Source organism: Amblyraja radiata, chromosome 14 (genome assembly GCF_010909765.2).
Source record: "Amblyraja radiata isolate CabotCenter1 chromosome 14, sAmbRad1.1.pri, whole genome shotgun sequence".
Lineage (NCBI taxonomy): Eukaryota > Metazoa > Chordata > Chondrichthyes > Rajiformes > Rajidae > Amblyraja > Amblyraja radiata.
In genome coordinates, this window is record NC_045969.1 from 1,867,104 (window position 1) to 1,891,470 (window position 24,367).

A 24,367-nucleotide genomic window follows, 5' to 3' on the forward strand; every position below is an offset into this window, starting at 1 on the left:
GATAGATCGGCCGTGATTGAACGGTGCAGTAGACTCAATGGGCCGAATGGCCTAACTCTGCAGCTAGAACGTATGAACTTGAATGCGGGGGTGGGGGTGTGTGTGTGTGTATGTGTGTGAGTGTGTGTGTGTGTGTGTATGTGTGTGAGTGTGTGTGTGTGTGTGTGTGAGTGCGTATGTGTATGTGTGTGTGTGTGTCACAGTGGGTGAAGCACACACACAGCACCAGCAGGTCAAAGATGGACACAAGATGCTGGAGTCACTCAGCAGGACAGGCAGCAGGAATGAGTGACGTTTCGGGTCGGGTCTGAGGACTGATCTCGACTCGAAACACATTTTGTCTGCTCCACTGCGAAACGTTCTCTCTCTGCCGAGTGTTCTACAACTTTCTCTCTCGCTGCTCCCCGTGTGATCATTCATTGTTCTTTACCTCTCCACATAATTGTCCATATCTCTCGTTTCCCTTATCCCTGAAGAAGGGTCTCGACCCTTGTACACTCTGGGGTTTAGAAGGATGAGTGGGGATCTTATTGAATCATACAAGATTATTAAGGGTTTTGGCACGCTAGAGGCAGGATATATGTTCATGATGTTGGGGGAGTCCAGAACCAGGGGCCACAGTTTAAGAATAGGGGGTCGGCCATTTAGAACGGAGATGAGGAAAAAGTTTTTCACCCAGAGAGTGGTGAGTCTGTGGAATTCTCTGCCTCGTAAGACATTGGAGGCCAATTCTCTGGATGCTTTCAAGAGAGAGTTAGATAGGGCTCTTAAAGATAGCGGAGTCAAGGGATATGGGGAGAAGGCAGGAACGGGGTACTGATTGGGGATGATCAGCCACGATCACATTGAATGGTGGTGCTGGTTTGAAGGGCTGAATGGCCTACACCTGCACCTATTGTCTATTGACCCAAGACGTCACCCATTCCTTCTGTCTAGAGATGCTGCCTGTCCCGCTGAGCTACTCCAGCATTTAGTGTCTCTCTCCGGTTGAAACCAGCACCTGCAGTTCCTTCCCACGCCAGTGGGTCAAGCGGTGCGGTGGGTGGGAGGACAGCTGGTGACGGAGTGGGTGGGTGGGCTCGCTCGGACTCTGTCGCTGCGAGCGGCAGACACATCTCTGGGGGAAGGAGGTCGAGTGTTTTATTGAAGGGGAGAGCGGGAACTCGCTATCGAACGGAGACAAAACCTCACCAACCTCCCACCGGCAGCCGGGTGCCCAGAGGTTAAAGGTCAAACAGACAACAAACAAAAAAAACCCGCAGCTGCTGTAAAATGCCCGAATAAACCTCAGGTCAGGCAGCATCTGCGGAGAGAGAAGCAGTTGTGGTGCAGAGTCCCACAGAGGACTCGTTCACTGCGATTCTCACTCCACGGATGCTGGAATAGTTTGATACTGGCGGGACGGAGAGTGAGGGGGGGGGGGGGATTGAGAGATGATTCACTGTAGATCACCAGTGAGTGATTCGGAGAGTTCACAGTTTAAAATATTCACTGATCTTTGCCACAGTGCATGCCCAACTAACCAGTGCATGCCCAACTGCCCACTGCATGCCCCACCAGTGCATGCCCAGCAACCCACTGCATGCCCACCAGTGCATGCCCAACTAACCAGTGCACGTCCAACTGCCCACTGCATGCCCACCAGTGCATGCCCAGCGACCCAATGCATGCCCACCAGTGCATGCCCAGATACCCACTGCATGCCCACTACTGCATGCCCACGACGTGATGCAGTGCAGTGCCGTGCCCCCTCCCCACAGCCAGAGAGCGGGACAGATGTTCCCCCAGGTGGGCACAGCTGGCAGTGCCCCTGCGTTGGTCCTTGGGGTAGCGGAAGCTCGACGTGCCAGCGGGGCGATGAGGGATCTGTTCCTGGCGCCGACTCTCCCCCTCACCCAGCCACGGTCCCGGGGGGGGGGGGGGGGGGGGGGGGGGGGGGGGGGGGGGGGGGATGGGAGGGAGGGGAGGGAGGGTGCGACAAGGGGCAGGTGACGGCAGGGTCTGGCGACGGGCTAGATGATGGTGGCGTTGATGGTTATCTCCGGGTTCTCGATCTGCTGCTTGCTCTGGATCACCCGCAGCTCCAACTGGGCAGGACTGGGACTCTTGCCAGGGCCAGCCATCGCTACAGGGGGGAGAGAGGGAGAGGGGGAGAGGGGGAGAGGGAGAGAGAGGGAGGGAGAGAGGGGGAGGGGGGGAGAGAGGGAGGGAAAGAGGGAGGGAAAGAGGGAGGGAGAGAAAGGGAGAGAGGGGGAGGGGATAGAGGGAGAGGGAGAGATTGAGAGGGGAGGGAGAAGGGGGGGGAGAGATAGAGGGAGAGAGAGAGAGTCAGCTACAGTTGGAACACACATTCCATCACACACTCCCAGGGCTGGGACAGCACGGGGTAAATGGTACACATAGAAACCAAGACAATAGGTGCAGGAGTCAGCACCGTCATTCAATGTGATCACGGCTGTCGTCCACAATCAGTACCCCGTTCCTGCCTTGATTCCGGTAGCCCTAAGAGCTTTCTTTTGAAAGCATCCAGTGAATCGGCCTCCACTGCCTTCTGAGGCGGAGAATTCCACAGATTCACAACTCTCTGGGTGAAAAGGTTTTTCCTCATCCGAGTCATAAATGGCTTACCCCTTATTCTCAAAACTGTGGCCCCTGGTTCTGGACTCCCCCAACATCGGGAACATGTTTCCTGCTCCTAGCATGTCCAATCCCTCAATAATTTTATATGTTTCAATGAGATGCCCTCTCATCCTTCTAAACTCCAGAGTGTACAAGCCCAGCCGCTCCATTCTCTCAGCATATGACAGTCCCGCCATCCCAGGAATTAACCTTGTAAACCTACATATGATTTATGTATCTTGCACATGAAATAATGTACACCTACTGTAATTTTAAATATTTTCTGTCATGTTACATTGTACAATAAAATTCCTTCAATAACAAGAATGTCCTTCCTCAAATTAGGGGACCAAAACTGCACACAATACTCCAGGTGTGGTCTCTCTAGGCCTCTGTACAATATGTACGTATATTTGGACATCAGCAAAACATTCGACAAGGTCGGCTGCTCTGGAAGGTTAGATCGCGTGGGATCCAAGGAGAGATAGCTGAATGGATAGAAATATTGGCTTCATGGAAGGAAGCAGAGGGTGATGGTGGAAGATTGCTTCTCGGACTGGAGGCTTGTGACTGGTGGTGTGCCTCAGGGTTCGGTGCTGGGCCCGTTACTGTTTGTCATCTACATCAATGATTTGGATGAGAACATACAGGGCAAGATTAGCAAGTTTGCTGGTGATACAAAAGTGGGTGGTTTTGCTGATAGTGAAGATAGACAATAGACAATAGGTGAAGGAGTAGGCCAATCGGCCCTTAGAGCCATTCAATGTGATCATGGCTGATCATCCCCAATCAGTACTCCGTTCCTGCCTTCTCCCCATATCCCCTGACTCCGCTATTTTTAAGAGCCCCATCCAGCTCTCTCTTGATGTTGCCAGGTGCTGGCTCGAAGGGCCGAATGGCCTACTCCTGCACCTATTGTCTATTGACTACAGGATCTGAGCTATAGGGAGAGGTAGAGAGGCTGTCGAGGCAGGGACTGTCCCGACATTTAAGAAACAGACAGGTACATGGATAGAACAGGTTGGAGGGATATGGGCCAAACGCGGGCAGGTGGGACTAGTGTAGCTGGGACATTGTTGGCTGGTGTGGGCAAGTTGGGCCTGTTTCCACACTGTATCACTCTGTGACTCTATACAGAGTGAAGGTAGACAAAAATGCTGGAGAAACTCAGCGGGTGAGGCAGCATCTATGGAGCGAAGGAATAGGTGACGTTTCGTGAGGCAGCATCTATGGAGCGAAGGAATAGGTGACGTTTCGGGCCGAGACCCTAACGGGTCTCGACCCAAAACGTCGCCTATTCCTTCGCTCCATAGATGCTGCCTCACCCGCTGAGTTTCTCCAGCATTTTTGTCTACCTTCGATTTTTCCAGCATCTGCAGTTCCTTCTTAAACTACAGAGTGAAGCTCCCTCTACACTGTCCCCGTCACACACACCCCCAGGGCAGGGACCGCGCGGGGTAGGCACAGAGTGACGCTCCCTCTACACTGCCATTCCAGAGCGTCTGCGGTGAGGTACACAGTTGCCGCTGGCATGGCGGCAGCGCCGTGGGGTGCGTGGCACGAAAGGGAAGATTGCCGCTGGTTACCCTTGGCGTTGGCGATGGTCCGCGTCACGATGTGCTGAAGGGCGGAGACCGTCTTCTCGCAGGCGATCTGTGTGGGTGGAGAATGGCAGCGTTAGGGTGAGGGCAGTGCCCCCAGGGCAATGAGTCAGTGGCACTAACCCCAGCCAGCACACGCCAGGACGCCCCACAGCATGGGTGTGTGTGTGTGTGTGTGTGTGTGTGTGTGTGTGTGTGTGTGTGTGTGTGTGTGTGTGTGTGTGTGTGTGTGTGTGTGTGTGTGTGTGTGTGTGTCAGTGTCAGTGTCAGTGTGTGGGTGTGTGTGTGCGGGTGTGTGTGTGTGTGTGTGTGTGTGTGTCAGTGTCAGTGTGTGGGTGTGTGTCAGTGTGTGTGTGCGTGCGTGTGTGTGTGTGTGTGTGTCAGTGTCAGTGTGTGTGTGTGTGTGTGTGTGTGTGTGTGTGTGTGTGTGTGTGTGTGTGTGTGTGTGTGTGTGTCAGTGTCAGTGTCAGTGTCAGTGTCAGTGTGTGGGTGTGGGTGTGTGTGTCAGTGTGTGTGTGCGTGTGTGTGTGTGTCAGTGTCAGTGTCAGTGTGTGGGTGTGTGTGTGCGGGTGTGGGTGTGTGTGTGTGTGTGCGCGTATATCAGTGTGTGCGTGTACGTGTGCCCTCACCGTGGGCGTGGAGCCCGTGGGCAGGGTGTGGCAAAGCAGGGTGCGGGGGGGGGGGGGGGGGCAGGACATTTACCTTCAGGTTGTTGGGGTGCTGATGTGTCCAGGCCAGGAGCATGGCTGCAAACAGGTCGCCCGTCCCCACAAACACCGCGTCCACCTTGGGGATCTCCATCCGGATACGCTCCGTCACACGGCAACCGCCTGCCAACACTGGGCCCACAATAAACCCACCGTTACACCCGGGACTCTGCCACCCAGTACTGCCCACCACACCCTGCCTCCCACCCCGCACCCTGCCCCCCACCCTGCCACCCACCCCACACCCTGCCCCCCACCCTGCCCCCCACAGCTCCCCCACCCTGCCCCACCACAGCTTCCCCACCCCACACCCGTCATAGAGCGATACAGCGCGGAAACAGGCCCTTCGGCCAACTCGCCTAAACCGGTCAACATGCCCCATCTACACTAGTCCAACCTGCCTGCATTTGGCCCAGATCCCTCCAAATCAGTCTGAAGAAGGGTCTCGGCCCGAAACGTTGCCTATTTCCTTCGCTCCATAGATGCTGCCGCACCCGCTGAGTTTCTCCAGCACTTTTGTCTACTATCCATGTACCTGTCTAACTGTTTCTTAAATGTTGGGATAGTCCCAGCCTCAACTGCCTCCTCTGGCAGCTCGTTCCATCCACCATCCACCCTTTGTGTAGAAAAAGTTACCCCATCAGATTCCTATTAAATCTTTCCCCCTTCACCTTGAACCTATGTCCTCTGGTCCTCGATTCCCCTACTCTGGGCAAGAGACTCTGTGCATCTACCCGATCTATTCCTCTCATGATTCTCCTTGGGGAGATCATCTGGACACGATCACCAAGTATCCTCTGCGGCTGCAACCGCCTTCTAACCTGTGCAGTTATTTTGTTAAAAAACAAAAGGCGTTGCTGTGGAAATGGCATGTCAGGGATTGACCGCTGCCCTGGGCAGTCCTAGCCGCCCAACTGCTCTTGCCCTGGTGTCCAGCCCACCGACCTTCCCCTCAAAAAGACCGCTTGGCCCAACACGTCCGCTCAGCTCCGCTAGATAGGGCTCTTAAAGATAGCGGAGTCAGGGGATATGGGGAGAAGGCAGGAACGGGGTACTGATTGTGGATGATCAGCCATGATCACATTAAATGGCGGTGATGGCTCGAAGGGCCGAATGGCCTACTCTTGCACCGATTGTCTATTGTCTATTGTCAATCCGTACTAACCAACCTGACCTCCCAGTGGCTCAGCACTTCAACTCCCCCTCCCATTCCCAATCCGACCTTTCTGTCCTGGGCCTCCTCCATGGCCAGAGTGAATCCCACTGTAAATTGGAGGAGCAGCACCTCATATTTCACTTGGGTAGTTTACACCCCAGTGGTATGAACATTGACTTCTCCAATTTCAGGTAGTCCCTGCTTTCTCCCTCCATCCCCTCCCCTCCCACAGTCCACTGACTCCGCCCCACCCCCACATCAGTCTGAAGAAGGGTCTCGACCCGAAACGTCACCTATTACTTCGCTCCATAGATGCTGCCCCACCCGCTGAGTTTCTCCAGCATTTTTTGTCAACCTTTCCCTGAATGTCAGCAAGACAGGGTAGATAGTGATGGACTTCAGGAGGTGAAGGGGACGCACACCCCAGTTTGCATTGACGGCGCTGAAGTAGAAATGGTTAAAAGTTTCAAATTCCTAGGAGTCAACATCACCAACAACTTCTGCGTAAGAAAGAACTGCAGATGCTGGTAAAATCAAAGTGGACACAAAAATGCTGGAGTAACTCAGCGGCTGAGGCAGCACCTCTGAAGAGAAGGAATGGAGTCCAAGACGGCCAGAGACCCTTTTCTGCCGCAGCCTTCATCCGCCTTCCCAGCCGTTGTGACGCTCCACTAAGGTCAGCCATCGTCCTCTGCATGTTCCACCGTTGAGGTCTTGGTTGGATTGCTCTTTGTCAGAGACCTCCCCCCTCGACCTTACCGCCATGGGTGGCCCTACCAGGAGCATCGCTCCAGGCGGCATCGCTCTCAGGATCTCAGATCCACACAAGCTTCTCCACCACGACAAGGAGAATCCCTCCAATCCCTGCATATCCTTGTCCCTATCTAAAGGCGACGTAAACACCACTATCGTATCTGCCTCCACCACCACCCCACATCTCCTTTGAACTTTGCCCCTCCCCAACCTTAAAGCTGCACCTTCTGGTATTTGTGTTGGAAAGAACTGCAGATGCTGGGTTAAACCGACGACATAGACACAAAAAGCTGTTGCAACTCAGTGGGACAGGTGAACCTTCTTCAGACTGATTGTGGATGATCAGCCATGATCACATTGAATGGCGGTACTGGCTCAAAGGGCCGAATGGCCTACTCCTGCACCTATTGTCTACGTATTTATCTATGTATCTATATTCTATGTTTTATGTTCGTACTAAATGTAATATAATAATCAGCAAGAACGTTAACTTCCTACAAATCATGGGGGCAACATTAGTTGAGAGGGTGAAGTCATGATTTTGGAACAACATGTCATGGACTTGACAAAAGATCAAGGCCATCACATGTAGCTCGGCACGGCCTGAACATAAAATGTTTAGTTTAGTTTCCGTGAGAGACAGCACATTGTCGACCGTTGCACAAACTGACGGCACCTCAGCCGGGGGTTGTTCATGTTGTTGGATTCACGGGAGGTTGGCTGCGGAGCTCACCCACTCCATGACACATTGGTCAGCCTGAGCACCTTCAGCAACAGACTGGTTCCACCAAGATGCAGCACAGAACGCCACAGGAGATCCTTCTTCCCTGTGGCTATCAAACTGTACAACTCCTCCCCCTTCTGACAATGGACAATAGGTGCAGGAGTAGGCCATTCGGCCCTTCGAACCAGCACCGCCATTCAATGTGATCATGGCTGATCATCCCCAATCAGTACCCCGTTCCTGCCTTCTCCCCATATCCCCTGACTCCACCATCTTTAAGAGCCCTATCTAGCTCTCTTTTGAAAGTATCCAGAGAACCAGCCTCCACCGCCCTCTGAGGCAGAGAATTCCACAGACTCACAACTCTCTGTGTGAAAAAGTGTTTCCTCATCTCTGTTCTAAATGGCCGACCCCTTATTCTTAAACTGTGGCCCCTGGTTCTGGACTCCCCCAACATCGGGGACATGTTTCCTTCATTTCATGTATATTGTGTTTTTAAGACCGTTGGCAGATCACTTTCCCTCCTGGGATGAATAAAGTTCTACCGTGCTGTGTCACTGCGATGGCGGGCAGCTGGACAGATGGACAGCTAAAGCAATGACATGAGTTCCTTTCATGCAGGCAGCATGCCGACTGCCTCAGTCGTCAGCTGTTTATAATCTACGTCACAGAGTCAGCTGAAGAGACTTCATGTGAAGCATGCAGGTTTGTTGTTGAATGGGCTGCCGGGGGTGGTGGTGGTGGTGTAGGCAGATACGACAGTGGCGTCTCGGAGGCTTTTGGACGGGCGCGTGGATGTGGAGGGAACAGAGGGAAGTGGATTTTGAGGAGGCAGATAAGATGTGGTCTTGGCATCATATTCATCAGGGTTCGGACACGTTAGAGGCAGGAAACATGTTCCCGATGTTGGGGGGAGTCCAGAACCAGGGGCCACATTTTAAGAATAAGGGGTCAGCCATTTAGTGTGGTGACGAGGGAACACTTTTTCTCACAGAGAGTTGTGAGTCTGTGGAATTCTCTGCCTCAGAGGGCGATGGAGGCAGGTTCTCTGGATACTTTCAAGAGATAGGGCTCTTAAAGATAGCGGAGTCGGGGGATATGGGGAGAAGGCAGGAACGGGGTACTGATTGAGGATGATCAGCCATGATCACATTGAATAGCAGTGCTGGCTCGAAGGGCCGAATGGCCTACTCCTGCACCTATTGTCTATGGGCACGCACATTGTGGACCGAAGGGACTGTTACAATGCAGTGCTGTTCTATCTGTAAAGGTCAGGGCACGGCAGGAAAGTTATTGACAGACTGAAGACGGGTCTCGACCCGAAACGTCACCCATTCATTCTCTCCAGAGATGCTGCTTGTCCTGCTGAGTTACTCCAGCATTTTGAGTCTTCGGTTTAAACCAGCATCTGCAGTTGCTTCCTGCACAAGATATTGATGGAGTCTGGACCAGGCAGAGGTAGCAATGGGATAGTGAATCTTTAGGGCAGCATGCTGGCACAGCGGGTAGAGTTGCTGCCTTGCAGCACCAGAGACCCGGGTTTGATCCTGACTACGGGCGCTGTCTGTGTGGAGTTTGCACGTTACCCCTGTAACTGCGTGGGTTTTCTCCGGGCGCTCCGGTTTCCTCCCACACTCCAAAGATGTGCGGGTTTGTAGATCATTGACTTCTGTGAATTGTAAATTGTCCCTAGTATGTAGGATAGTGCTAGTGTACGGGGTGATCATAGGTTTAAGGTGAAGGGGAAAGATTTAATAGGAATCTGAGGGGTAACATTTTCACAAAGGGTGGTGGGTGTATGGAACAAGCTGCCGGAGGAGGTAGTTGGTGCTGGGACTATCCCAACGTTTAAGAAACAGTTAGACAGGTACATGGATAGGACAGGTTTGGTGGGATGTGGGGCAAATGCAGGCAGGTGGGACTAGTGTAGCTGTGACATGTTGGCCAGTGTGGGCAAGTTGGGCCGAAGGGCCTGTTTCCGCACTGTATCGCTCAATGACTCTGATCGCTGGTTAGCACAGACTGGGTGGGCTGAAGGGTTTCGAGCCAGCACCGCCATTCAATGTGATCATGGCTGATCATCCCCAATCAGTACCCCGTTCCTGCCTTCTCCCCATATCCCCTGACTCCGCTATCTTTAAGAGCCCTATCTAGCTCTCTCTTGAAAGTATCCAGAGAACCGGCCTCCACCGCCCTCTGAGGCAGAGAATTCCACAGACTCACAACTCTCTGTGTGAAAACGTGTTTCCTCATCTCCGTTCTAAATGGCTTACCCCTTATTCTTAAACTGTGGCCCCTGGTTCTGGACTCCCCCAACATCGGGAACATGTTTCCTGCCTCTAGCGTGTCCAATCCCTTAATGATCCTATATGTTTCAATATGACTTCCTCTCATCCTTCTAAACTCCAGAGTGTACAAGCCCAGCTGCTCCATTCTCTCAGCATACGACAGTCCCGCCATCCCGGGAATTAACCTTGAAAACCTACGCTGCACTCCCTCAATAGCAAGAATGTCCTTCCTCAAATTAGGGGACCAAAACTGCACACAATACCTTATGTTTGACATTCCAGTGTGGTTAATAAATGTGCTCGTGGCTACCCTGATGAACAAATAATAGACAGCTCACTGTGTCTATAAACAATTTAGATAAGATTGTCGATGATGAACGGCTCAAGTATTTTTATTATTCACTCACAGGATGTGGGTGACATCCTGTGATAAATCCCACGTTAGCTCAGTTTAGTTCATTGTCACGTGTACCGAGGTACAGTGAAAAGCTTTTGTTGCATGCTAACCAGTCAGCGGAAAGACCATGCATGATTACAGTCTTGTTTTAGAGTTACACCATGGAAACAGGCCCCTCGGCCCATCGTAACGCTAACGGCAGGTACTCGGGAAGACTCGCTAATGGCAGGTAAGCTCAGGAAGACTCGTGAAGATTTTTCAACGTGTTGAACAATGTCCACGAGAGCCCCGAGTACCGACGAGCGGCCATTACCGTCAATCTCCGAGTTCGAATCAGGGCAAACTCAGGAGAGCTCTTGGAATGAACTCGTACCATGGGACAGGGCTATTAAACTGTGTGACCCCTGGTTCTGGATTCCCCCTGGGTTTAGCATTATATATCTCGCGGGGCCCACGTCAGTGAAGACGGTGACCTCTCCTCCCTGGACCACAGTACGGAACCAGATTACTTTTATGCCAATTAATGATCGACGCGAGATTTAATTCAAATCGGTAAATTATTCGTAATGATTAATAACTTCAAATTATTTTCCATCTTATCAATCATTAGATTGCAATTTAAATTTCCACGCTGCGTTAATTCCTGCGTCTGGATCAGTGGAAAGACAAACACCACGCTGCCTGCGACATGGAAATAAATGTCCCTCATGGCAGCACAGGCAATAGGTGCAGGAGTAGGCCATTCGGCCCATCGAGCCAGCACCGCCATTCAATGTGATCATGGCTGATCATCCACAATCAGTACCCCGTTCCTGCCTTCTCCCCATATCCCCTGACTCCGCTATCTTTAAGAGCTCTATCTAACTCTCTCTTGAAAGTGTCCAGAGAACCGGCCTCCACCGCCCTCTGAGGCAGAGAATTTTAATACGTGACAGATTGCTAGCGTGGATGATCTCTAGAATGATCTGGTTCCGAGCTTCACGCTCCACTGAAACGGAACTCCCGCAATGGATAACTTTGAGGATGCACAAAATCAAAAGTTCTGGAAGCAGAATTCAGCCATTCGGCCATTCGGCCCATCCAGTCTACTCCGACATTCAATCACGGCTGATCTATCTCACCCTCCCAACTCCATTCTCCTGCCTTCTCCCCGTAACCCCTGACACCCACACTAATCAATGCCTTGGCCTCCACAGCCGTCTGTGGCAAGGAGTTCCACAGATTCATCACCCTCTGGCTAAAGAAATTCCTCATCTCCATTTTAAAGGTACGTCCTTTAATTCTGAAGCTGTGCATTCTAGTCCTAGACTCTCCCACTAGTGGAAACATCCTCTCCACATCCACTCTGTCCATGTTGTTATGAAACCTGCCTCAACTTCTTCTCCGTGGATTGTCACCTTGTCGTGGAGGAGAAGCCTGTGTGGACCTGAGATCCTGAGAGCGATGCCGTCTGGAGCGATGCTCCTGGTAGGGCCACCCATGGCGGTAAGGTGGAGGGGGAGGTCTCTGACAAAGAGCAATCCAACCAAGACCTCAACGGTGGAACAGGCGGAGGACGATGGCTGACCTTAGTGGAGCGTCACAACGGCTGGGAAGGCGGATGAAGGCTGCAGCAGAAAAGGGTCTCCGGTCGTCTTGGGCTCCATGCCACTGGATCCTGACCCAGATCTGTCAAGGACCGTGGGGTGGCTGTCTGTGCACCAGTCTCCCCACGTTAAACAAGGTCACGCACAGGCGTCCTCCATGAGAGGACAGTCAGACTCGTTTTGAGTGACCGTCAATGATGATGACCTGCCTCAACTAAATTGTTATCAGGCAATTGAACCATCCTACAGTGTATCACCAACTAGAGAGTGGCCCTGACCTCCCATCTACCACATTGGAGACCCTCGAACTATCTTTAAAGGGCCTTTACCATGCATTAAACATCAGTCCCTTCATCCTGTATCTGTACACTGTGGAATCACCTATGGTCTATCCACTGACTGGAAAGCACGCAACAAAAAAGATCTACACTGTACCTTGCGGGGGGAGCAAGTTGTCACTTGTGGACGGAGCAACAAGGCAAATTCCTTGTATGTGAATACTTGGCCAATATACTTATTCATTCATACCTCGGTACACGTGACAATAAACTAAACAACAGAATGGTGTTTGGCGCTCAGGAGCAGAGTGGAAATGTGGAGCAGTCCCACTCAGTTACAGTTTAGTTTATTGTCACGTGTACCGAGGTACAGTGAAAAGCTTTTGTTGCGTGCTATCCAGTCAGCGGAAAGACAACACATGATTATAATCGAGCCATTCACAGGGTACAGATACAGGATAAGGGAAAATCGTTCAGTGCAAGGTAAAGTCAGCAAAGTCCGATCAATGACAGTCCGAGGGTCCCTGATGACGTAGATAGTAGTCCAGGACTGAAGAAGGGTTTCGACCCGAAGCGTCACCCATTCCTTCTCTCCAGAGATGCTGCCTGTCCCGCTGAGTTACTCCAGCATTTTGTGTCTACCAGTAGTTCAGGACCGCTCTCCAGTTTGTGGTAGGATGGTTCAGTTGCCTGATAACAGCTGGGAAGAAACGGTCCCTGAATCAGGAGGCCTTTAGTCAGCTCCAAGTTCAGCTCCAGCTTCACTCACCTTTCCTCTGGCTGCCCAGAGTCACCAAGTAGTTGCTGCCCAACCGCGACGGCAGGTCAGAGCTGGTGATAACCACAGTGTCAGGACCCATCTCGTGAAGAACATCCATCACCTGCAAAGGCCAACGTCACAATTACCATTCAGTCTGTGTCCACCCCACGCGGTCCTTGCCCTGGGAGTGTGTGAGGGGACAGGGACAGGCTTGGACACGCTGGAGTCTGGAAACATGTTCCCCATGTTGGGGGAGTCCAGAACCAGGGGCCACACACACAGTTTAACAATAAGGGGTAAGCCATTTAGAATGGAGACGAGGAAACACTTTTTCTCACAGAGAGTTGTGAGTGTGGAATTCTCTGCCTCAGAGGGCGGTGGAGGCGGGTTCTCTGGATGCTTTCAAGAGAGAGCTAGATAGGGCTCTTAAAGATAGCGGAGTCGGGGGATATGAGGAGAGGGCAGGAACAGGGTACTGATTGGGGATGAGCAGCCATGATCACATTGAATGGCGTTGTTGGCTCCCTCAATAGCAGAAGTGAACGTTTCGAGTACTGCGTGCTGTTCTGGTGGATGAGGAGGCATTGGAGAGGGTGCAGAGGAGGTTTACCAGAATGATGCCTGGACTAGCAGGGTCTGAGCCACAGGGAGAGGATGGACAGACTTTGTTTTCACTGGTTCGCTGGAGGTTGAGGGGAAAGCTGACTGAAGGATAAAGAATTATCAGAAGGAGAGATAAAGGAGACAGAATCTTTCTCCCAGGATTTAGTTTAGAGATACAGTGCGGAAACAGGCCCTTTGGCCCACCGGGTCCGCGCCGACCAGCGATCCCCGCACATTAACAATAGCCTACACCTACTAGGGACAATGTTTACATTTGTACCAGGCCAATTAACCTACAAACCTGTACGTCTTTGGAGTGTGGGAGGAAACCGAAGATCTCGGAGAAAACCAACGCAGGTCACGGGGAGAACGTACAAACTCCGTACAGACCCGTAGTCGGGATGGAACCCGGGTCTCCGGCGCTGCATTCGCAGTACGGCAGCAACTCTACCGCTGCGCCACCGTGAGATCAAATACTAGAGATTGTTCTTATAGAAGAGTGGGGAGTGCAGTGTGGGCAGTGTTGACTTCATAACTTCACAGTTAATAAGTGATAGGAGCAGAATTAGGCCATTCGGCCCATCGAGTCTAGCCCGCCATTCAATCATGGTTGATCCATCGCTCCCTCCTAACCCCATTCTCCTGCCTTCTCCCTGGCACCCGTACTAATCAAGAATCTATCTATCTCTGCCTTAAAAACATCCACTGACTTGGCCTCCACCGCCGTCTGTGGCAAAGAATTCCACAGATTCACCACCCTCTGACTAAAGAAATTCCTCCTCATCTCCATTCTAAAGGTAACTCCTATATCTGAAGAAGGGTCACGACCCGAAACGTCACCCATTCCTTTTCTCCAGAGATGCTGCCTGACAATAGACAATACTCCTGACAATAGACAGGAGTAGGCCATTCGGCCCTTCGAGCCAGCACCGCCATTCAATGTGATCGTGGCTGATCACCCCCACTCCAGCTCTTTGGTTTAAACCAGCATCTGCAGTTCCTCCCTACACCATGTATGTCCTTTAATTCTGAGGCTGTGATTTCGGGATCAAAATGTCTAGGAATGGAGGATGTGGGCAACACTGGGCCCTGGGTGGGTCTGGATATCGTGCCGCATCTTTGCCGGTGGCCGGGTGACAGAACCAAACTGCCACAGCAACGTCCACTCCTACCTCAATGGCTTCCTTCTCCGTGTTCATCTTCCGCCCGGCCAGGATCCTGCAACAGAACCAAACCGCCGTTAACTCTCAGCAGCCAAAGCGCCCGCGGACATGTCACAGACCTCGATACAATGGACGAGGAGAAGATGTTCCACTAGAGGGAGAGTCTGGGACCACAGGGCACAGCCAATGAATTAAAGGAAGTGCCTTTAGGAAGGAGATGAGGAGGTATTTATTTAGTCAGAGGGTGGTGAATCTATGGAATTCATTGCCACAGATGGCTGTGGAGGCCAAGTCAGTGGATATTTTTAAAGCAGAGATAGATAGATTGTTGATTAGTGCGGGTGTCAGGGGTAATGGGGAGAAGGCAGGAGAATGGGGTTAGGAGGGAGAGATAGATCAGCCATGATTGAATGGCCTCCACAGCTGTCTGTGGCAAAGAATTCCACAGATTCACCACCCTCTGACTAAAGAAATTCCTCCTCATCTCCTTCCTAGGTCAGGATGGAACCCGGGTGGCCCGACGCTGTGAGGCAGTGGCACTACCCGCTGCGCCACCCTGCCGCCAACTGAAAGCTGTATAATCACAGCCAAGTCCCTTCAAGTCAAGTCAAGTCACTTTTATTTCTATAGCACATTTATAAAACAACTCTCGTTGACCAAAGTGCTTTACATTGGTGGAGGTACTAACGTTTACACAACAGTGGTTCATAGATTAAGTACATACATCACTACATACATATAGCCCTCCCTCAGAGGATGTCAAGATAGGCTTGAGAGTAAAGATGAGTTTTAAGTCTCGACTTAAAGGAGTCGATGGAGGGGGCAGTTCTGATGGGAAGGGGGATGCTGCTGTTCCACAGTCTAGGAGCTGCAACCGCAAAGGCCCGGTCGCCCCTGAGTTTATGCCTAGACCGCGGGATGGTCAGTAACCCCAAGTCGGCCGATCTGAGGGACCTGGAGCTGGTGTGGTGGGTAAGCTGATTTTTGATGTAGGTGGGGGCAAGCCCGTTAAGGGCTTTGTAGACATAAAGGAGGATCTTGAAATTTATTCGGAACCGCACAGGGAGCCAGTGGAGAGGGGCCAGGATCAGGGTGATATGGTCCCTTTTTCGGGTGCCCGTCAGGAGTGTCACTGCGGCGTTTTTGACCAGTTGCAGGCGGGACAGGGAAGATTGGTTGATGCCAGTGTAGAGGAAGTTGCAGTAACTATCCTCAGTCCTGACCTTATGATGAAATATAACTTCCTGCGCTGCCCACCCCTACCCCCCCCCCCCCCCCCCATGTCTCCGCCAACCACACACCAGGCAGAGTCTCTCCACACATCAAGGTCGCACGCAGTCAAATATTTGGTGATAAGATACGGCCGAGTTTGCACATTTCCTAACCTTGCCTGAAGTATGTGCGGGAAGGAACCGCAGATGCTGGTTTAAACCGATGATTTAGCACAAAATGCTGGAGTAACTCAGCGGGACAGGCAGCATTTCTGGAGAGAAGGAACGGGTGACGTTTCGGGTCGAGACCCTTCTTCAGACTCAATTGGCTTGGTATGAATGTAAGATGCAAGCGTGGAAACAGGCCCTTCGGCCCATCGAGTCCTACACACACACACTGGGGACGATTCACATTTATACCAAGCCAATTAAGTCTGAAGAAGGGTCTCGACCCGAAATGTCACCCATTCCTTCTCTCCAGTGATGCTGCCTGTCCCGCTGAGTTACTCCAGCACTCTGTGAAACGTCACCTATCCATGTTCTCCACAGATGCTGCCTGGCCCGCTGAGTTATGGTGCAGCAGCATCTATGGAGCTAAGGAAATAGGCAACGTTTCGGGCCGAAATCCTTCTGGAAATAGGCAACGTTTCGGGCCGAAACCCTTACGGGTTTCAGCCCAAAACGTTGCCTATTTCCTTAGCTCCATAGATGCTGCCTGACCTGCTGAGTTACTCCAGCACTCTGTGAAACGTCACTTATCCATGTTCTCCACAGATGCTGCCTGACCCGCTGAGTTACTCCAGCACTCTGTGAAACGTCACTTATCCATGTTCTCCACAGATGCTGCCTGACCCGCTGAGTTAGCACTTTGTGTGTCTGTCTGAGCGTCAGTGAGAGGCGAGGCAGGTGGCAGCAGTGGCGGCCCCACATGCAAGATGCCCGGCAGATACATCCGCCTGCCCTGTCCCAGTGGGGGGGGGGGGGCAGTAAATCTGGGCAGAAGAGCGGGAGTCCACTTGGGGAGGAGGGGGGGGGGAGAGAGAGAGGGGGTAAAAGGGGCACTCCTGGCCTGTGGGGCTGAGAGAGGCTCCGACATCAGGAGCAAGTGGGGGGGGGGGGGGGGGGGGGGGGGGGGGGGGGGGGGAGAAGAGAGTGGGTGCAGAGAAACCAGGGAGGGGGGTGAACAGGGCAGCACAGAATGACTGGTGGAGGAGGGTTGGGGGTGTCACAGAGGAAGAACATGGAGTGATGTATGGGGGTGGTGGGGGGGGGTGGTGGTGCAGAGTGATGGGGAGGAAGTGGGGTAATGGGGTACTCTTGGCCTGTGGGGCTGAGAGGCTCTGGGAACGGGAAAGAGCGGGAGTGGCCACAACGCATCATGGGGGTGTTTAAGAAGGAACTGCAGATGCTGGAAAATCGTAGGTAGACAAAAATGCTGGAGAAACTCAGCGGGTGAGGCAGCATCTATGGAGCGAAGGAAATAGGCAACGTTTCGGGACGAAACCCTTCTTCTGATGTAGGGTGGGGGGGAGGGGGCGGGGGGGGGGAGAGAAGAAAGGAGAAAGGAAGAGGAGGAGCCCGAGGGTTGAGGGAGAGCTGAGATGGGGAGGAGACAGCAAGGGCTACCGGAAATTGGAGAAGTCAATGTTTATGCCGCTGGGGTGCAGACTGCCCAAGTGAAATATGAGGAGCTGCTCCTCCAGTTTCCGGTGGTGCTCGCTCTGGCCGTGGAGGAGGCCCAGGACAGAGAGGTCGGATTCGGAATGGGAGGGGGAGTTGAAGTGCTGAGCCACCGGGAGATCAGGTTGGTTAATGCGGACCGAGCGGAGGTGTTGGGCGAAACGATCGCCAAGCCTGCGCTTGGTCTCACCGATGTAGAGCAGCTGACATCTAGAGCAGCGGATGCAATAGATGAGGTTGGAGGAGATGCAGGTGAACCTCTGTCGCACCTGGAACGACTGCCTGGTTCCTTGAATGGGGTCGAGGGGGGAGGTAAAGCGACAAGTGTAGCATATCTTGCGTTTGCAAGGGAAAGTGCCCGGAGAGGGGGTGGTACGGGAGGGAAGGGATGAGGGTGTCACAGGGTGAACGGTGGAGGGGGCAACACAGAGGGATGTTGGGGGGGGGGGGGGGAGACAGAAACACAGGGTTGGGGGGGGGGGGGGGGGGGGGGGAGGGTCGACAGCCACTTACTCTGCCTCGTACTGGTTGGGAGTGATGATGTCGGCCAGAGGGACCACTTTCTCCTTGTAGACCGGAAGCAGGATTTCTGGAACATACTAGAAACAGAACACATCGTTCAGCAAAGACACGTGGGGGGTGGGGGTGGGGGGTGGGGGGTGGGGGGTGGGGGTGGGGGTGGGGGTGGGGGGGGGGGGTGAGGGGTGGGGGGGGGGTGAGGGGTGGGGTGGGGGGGGGGGGGGGGTGAGGGGTGGGGGGGGGGGGTGAGAGAGGGGATCTTATAGAAACATTTAAAATTCTTAGAGGATTGGACAGGCTAGATACAGGAAAAAATGTTCCCCATGTTGGGTGAGTCCAGAACCAGGGGTCACACAGTTTAAGAATAAGGGGTCGGCCATTTAGGACTGAGATGAGGAAAAACTTCTTCACCCAGAGAGTCGTGAATATGTGGAATTCTCTGCCACAGAAGGCAGTGGAGGCCAATTCACTGGACGTTTTCAAGAGAGACTTAGATTTAGCTCTTGGGGCTAAAGGAATCGAGGGATATGGGGAGAAGGCAGGAACGGGGCACTGATTGTGGATGATAAGCCATGATCATGTTGAATGGCGGTGCTGGCTCGAAGGGCCAAATGGCCTACTCCTGCACCTATTTTCTATATTTCTAGGATACAAGATTGGAGTGGGGGGAGAGAGGGGGGGGAGGGGGACACAAACAGACAGAGAATGCAAGAGAGACACCACTCACCATATACCCGTCCCCATTCCTCTTGTCACCCATCACTGGATCACAAACTGCAAGAGAATAAACCAGCAATTTCCCTGTCACATTAAGCCTGCTGCAAAATCCAAATCCTGATCTCCACTTGATAGACACAAAATGCTGGAGTAACTCAGCGGGACAGCCAGGCAGCATCTCTGGAGAGAAGGAATAGAGAGAAAGAGATGCTGCCTGACCCGCTGAGTTACTCAAACGTTTTGTGTCTACCTTCCATTTTAACCAGCATCTGCAGTTCTTTCTCACACAAGAACCAGTGGGCATGGGTTTGAGGGAGATGGGGAAGATTAAATAGGAATATGAGGGGTGACCTTTCCCATACAGTGATGGGGAGTTGGAATGAGCAGCCAGTCCCGGCGGCCTGTATTTATGTACTTTGTACTTATTCAGGGCTGCTCTCTGGTTGTGGTAGTGTGGCTCAGTTGCCTGATAACAGCCGGGAAGAAACTGTCCCTGAATCTGGAGGTGAGCGTTTTCACATTTCTGTACCTTTTGCCCGACGGGAGAGGGGAGAGGAGGGAGTGGCCGGAAACATAGAAAAATAGGTGCAGGAGTAGGCCATTCAGCCCTTCGAACCATTCAATATGATCATGGCTGATCATCCACAATCAGTTCCCCGTTCCTGCCTTCTCCCCATATCCCATTAGCCTTACGAGTTAAATCTAACTCTCTCTTGAATACATCCAGTGAATTGGCCTCCACTGTCTTCTGTGTCAGAGAATTCCACAGATTCACAACTCTCTGGGTGAAGAAGTTTTTCCTCATCTCAGTCCTAAATGGCCGACCCCTTATTCTTAAACTGACCCCTGGTTCTGGACTCCCGCAACATGGGGAACATTTTTCCTGCATCTAGCCTGACGGGATCTTCTGGAATGTTATATGTTTCTATAAGATCCCCACTCATCCTTCTAAATTCCAATGGATGCAAGCCCAGTCGGCCCATTCTTTCATCATATGTCAATCCCGCCATCCCAGAGTGCGACTCATCCTTGCCAGGAATAAATGGAGCGAATGGAAGATAGACACAAAAAGCTGGGGTAACTCAGCAGGACAGGCAGCATCTCTGGAGAGAAGGAATGGGCGACGTTTCATAGAAACACAGAAACATAGAAAATAGGTGCAGGAGTAGGCCATTCGGCCCTTCGAGTTTCGGGTCGAGACCCTTCTTCAGACTCGGATGAAAGGTGTGATGGTCTGGGCTGGGTCCACAATTCGCTGCAATTTCTTGCGGTCTTGGGTGGAGCTGTTCTCAAACCAAGCTGTGATGCATCCCGATAATTTATTCTACATTATAATGGGCAAAGGGCCCTTGCTTCACCCTCTCATTTTCTTCCAAAACCTTGCGTCATTCACTGTTCCACATCAGACGCATAACAGCTGCATATTGGGGCTCCTGCATGTGGCACCGCACCAACCCCAGCCTCTCTGTGCAAGTCCTTCAGCAGCTTGTCTACTCTCAGTCTGAAGAAGGGTCACCCGTTCCATCTCCCCAAGAGATGCTGCCTGTCCCGCTGAGTTGTGTGTCTGTCACACAGCGGGATCACTCACAAGGCGCTGTGAACACGACGCTAACCAAGGGAGGGGAGTAGGAGAGCACAGGCTGGCGGTGGAGTTGCTGCCTCACAGCGCCACAGACCCGGTTTCGATCCTGACTACGGGTGCTGTCTGTACGGAGTTTGTACGTTCTCCCCGTGACCTGCGTGGGTTTTCTCTGAGATCTTTGGTTTCCTCCCACACTCCAAAGGCGTACAGGTTCGTAGGATAATTGGCTCAGTATAAATGTAAAATTGGCCCCAGTGTGTGTAGGGTAGTGTTAGTGTGCGGGGATTGCTAGTTGGCGCAGACACGGTGGGTCGAACGGCCTGTTTCCGCGCTGTATCTCTAAACTCAACTAAAGGAATAGTCGGGCAATGTTTTGGGTCGGGCCTCTTCTTCAGACTGTTTGTAGTGCATTAGTGGGGAGGGGGGGGGGAGGTTGGGGTGGGATAAAGCCTGGCGAGTGATAGGTGGATACAGGTGAGGTGAGTTGGGTTGTCTGTATCTTTGAACTAGACCAAGAGTGGCAGAGGCTGTGTGCGCTCCTGTGGTGTTCCTGGTCCTCCCCTCTGCCGTGTCCAAGGCCTCTGCCCGCCCGCCCGCACCAGAGCTTCCACTCACCGTAAACCAGCTTGGGATTCTGTCTCCGCAGCTCCTGAATTATCTCCATCACCTTCTCCAGGAACGACGTGTCCCGCGTGTAGCCTGAGCAACACACGAAGCGGCTTAGTCCGTGAACATGCGGCAAGTTCCCTGACCCACCCACACCTCCTCACCCCCCCTCCCACCGCTCAACATGCCCCCCCACCTCTCCTCACCTCCCCCACACCGCTCAACACCCCCATCCAGTCACCCCCCCCCCCCCACACCCCTAATGATTGCTGCTCACCGACTCTAGAATCAGATCGAGATATCCCTCCCCCCCCGCACAGTGCCGTCACCCAGGGCAGGGACAGTTCGGGGTAGACACAGAGTGAAGCCCCCTCTACACCAGGCGTATCAAACTCTCGGCCCGCGGGCCGCATCCGTCCGCGAAGGGATCCAATCCGGCCCGCGGGATGATTCATGGAGGGAAAAACACACAAAGGCAACGACAGCTGTGGGAGCAGGCGCACGTGCGTGAGTTCGTTCACGCGTTCACAACTGATCCGGCCCTCACAAAGTCGCATTGTGCCCATTCCGGCCCGTGGCTTAAAGTGAGTTTGACACCCCTGCTCTACACTGTCCCAATAGACAATAGGTGCAGGAGGAGGCCATTCGCCCCTTCGAGCCAGCACCACCATTCAATGTGATCATGGCTGATCATCCCCAACCAGTACCCCGTTCCTGCCTTCTCCCCATACTCCCGTCACACACTCCCAGGGTAGGGACCGCACGGGTTAGACACAGAGTGGAGCCCCGCCACACACTCCCAGGTGGGATGTCACCTGCCATCGGGGTCCGGGCCCGGTTACAGCTCCTACCTGTCAGCACGTAGTCATAGCGAGTGACGTCGTTCAGGCGGAGACCTTCATACAGAGTCTGCAGCTCGCCAGCCGTCATCACCTGGCCCTTCCAGTGGTCGTACCCTGAATCACAGACAGGACACCATTGACCATGAGGACTGAGCGGGGAGCGTGGAGACATGTCGGGTCAAGATCAGTGAACATCAAAGAGACATAGAAACATAGACAATAGGTGCAGGAGTAGGCCATTTGGCCCTTCGAGCCAGCACCGCCATTCAATATGATCATGGCTGATCATCCAACTCAGTATCCTGTACCTGCCTTCTCTCCATACCCCCTGATCCCTTTAGCCACGAGGGTCATATCTAACTCCCTCTTAAATATAGCCAATGAACTGGCCTCAACTACCTTCTGTGGCAGAGAATTCCAGAGATTCACCACTCTCTGTGTGAAAAATAATTTTCTCATCTCGGTCCTAAAAGATTTCCCCCTTATCCTTAAACTGTGATCCCTTGTTCTGGACTTCCCCAACATCGGGAACAACCTTCCTGCATCTAGCCTGTCCAACCCCTTAAGAATTTTGTAAGTTTCTATAAGATCCCCCCTCAATCTTCTAAATTCCAGCGAGTACAAGCCGAGTCTATCCAGTCTTTCTTCATATGAAAGTCCTGACATCCTAGGAATCAGTCTGGTGAACCTTCTCTGTACTCCCTCTATGGCAAGAATGTCTTTCCTCAGATTAGGAGACCAAAACTGTACGCAGGTAGACAAAAATACTGGAGAAGCTGGGAAGGGGAGGGCAGTTCGTTCCATACACCCACCACCCTCTGTGTAAAAATGTTACGCCTCAGGCTCCTAACAAATTTTATGACATATAATCTTGCGACAGGGCAGTGGTGGAAAATGTAGTCCGGTAAAACTATAGACTTGAACGGAATGGACCAACATGAAAACCATGACAGGAATACTGCTGCTCGTCACAAGTATGTCGGCTTCCAGAATTAGTGAACAATCAGTTTAAATATCGATTGGCCAGGTAGGCCAAAAACATCAAAACCTGATATTTAGGTATTTAAGAAGGAACTGCAGATGCTGGAAAATCGAAGGTAGACAAAAATGCTGGAGTAACTCAGTGGGTGAGACAGCATCTTTGGAGCAAAGGAAATAGGCGACGTTTCGGGTCGAGACCCTTCTTCAGATTGAAGTGGAGGTGGGGGGGGTGAGAAGAAGAAAGGAAGATGTGGAGACAGTGGGCTGTGGGAGAGCTGGGAAGGGAGGGGAAGGAGGGAGAAAGCAAGGACTACCTGAAAATTGGAGAAGTCAATGTTCATACAGCTGGGGTGTAAACTGCCCAAGCAAAATATGAGGTGCTGCTCCTCCAATTTACGGTGGGATGCACGCTGGCCATGGAGGAGGCCCAGGACAGAAAGGGGTCCGATTTGGAATGGGAGGGGGAGGTGAACCCCAGTGGTATGAACATTGACCTCCAATTTCAGGTAGTCCCTGCTTCCCCTCCCCTTCCCAGCTCTCCCACAGCCCACTGTCTCCGCCTCTTCCTTTCTTCTTCCTGCCCCCCCCCCACATCAGTCTGAAGAAGGGTCTCGACCCGAAACGTTGCCTATTTCCTTCGCTCCATAGATGCTGCCTCACCCGCTGAGTTTCTCCAGCATTTCTCCAGCAGTTTCTCACCCTGCCGCTGAGTTACTCCAGCATTTTTGTCTGCCTTCGATTTTCCAGCATCTGCAGTTCCTTCTTAAACATCAAAGAGACGTTGCTTACTCTGAGGCGGGGGCGTGGAATGGAGGTATCGGGTACAGGCAGATGAGACCAGTTTAACTTGCCATCGTGGACAGCATAAACTCCGGGGGCCGAAGGGCGTGTTGCTGTGCTGCCCTGGTCTAGGTTCTATTATGACTGTGGAGTTCCAGAGGGATTTAGACAGGCACATGGAATGGTGGGATATGGATCATGCAGACCGAGGCGGACGAGATAGGTTAACTTGACATTGTGGGGCGAAGGGCCCGTACTATTCTATGTTCTAATGTTATGTTACAATATTCGCCAGGAAGCGAGCGGGCAAGATCATCTCTGACCCCTCTCACCCTGGCCACAAACTCTTTGAATCACTTCCCTCTGGAATGCGACTCCGGACTGTCAAAGCTGCCACAGCCAGACATGGTAGCTCTACTCAATAACCAAAAGTCTGTGGAATTCTCTGCCTCGGAGGCTGGTTCTCTGGATACTTTCAAGAGAGAGAGCTAGATAGGGCTCTTTAAGATAGCGGAGTCAGGGGATATGGGGAGAAGGCAGGAACGGGGTACTGATTGGGGATGATCAGCCATGATCACATTGAATGGCCAAATGGTCAATGCTCGAAGGGCCAAATGGTCTACCCCTGCACCTATTGTCTATTTGTTGCATGCTGGCCATTCAGTGAAAAGACTATATATGATTACAATCAAGCTGTCCAGTGTACAGCTACAGGGTAAAGGCTACAACGTTTAGTGCCAGATAAGGTCCCGTAAAGTCTGATTAAGTCTATTGTAAGAGTCTGTAGCCTCCTTTTGCGCTGGTATTTTATTTC

The 24,367-nt window shown here is 52.4% G+C and overlaps 1 protein-coding gene across 1 annotated transcript; it reads right to left on the reverse strand.

Annotated features, from left to right (window-relative positions):
- Window positions 1-901: 901 nt before the first annotated feature.
- pdxk (pyridoxal kinase) lies at window positions 902-21,964 on the reverse strand. Its single transcript, XM_033033483.1, has 9 exons — window positions 21,802-21,964; window positions 20,960-21,043; window positions 18,773-18,819; window positions 18,040-18,125; window positions 14,645-14,690; window positions 12,879-12,990; window positions 4,923-5,059; window positions 4,206-4,272; window positions 902-2,125 (listed from the first exon to the last, which is right to left on the reverse strand). The coding sequence occupies exons 1-9, from the start codon at window positions 21,962-21,964 to the stop codon at window positions 2,013-2,015; spliced, it is 855 nt and encodes a 284-aa protein (XP_032889374.1). The 3' UTR covers window positions 902-2,012.
- Window positions 21,965-24,367: the final 2,403 nt, after the last annotated feature.

Coding starts and splice junctions, on each gene's coding strand:
- pdxk (XM_033033483.1), bottom strand. CDS start 21,964: ATGTCTCCACGCTCCCCGCTCAGTCCTCATGGTCAATGGTGTCCTGTC. Junction 18,820..20,959: donor GAATCCCAAGCTGGTTTACG/GTGAGTGGAAGC, acceptor ATTCTCTTGCAG/TTTGTGATCCAGTGATGGGT. Junction 2,126..4,205: donor GACCATCGCCAACGCCAAGG/GTAACCAGCGGC, acceptor TCCCCCCTGTAG/CGATGGCTGGCCCTGGCAAG.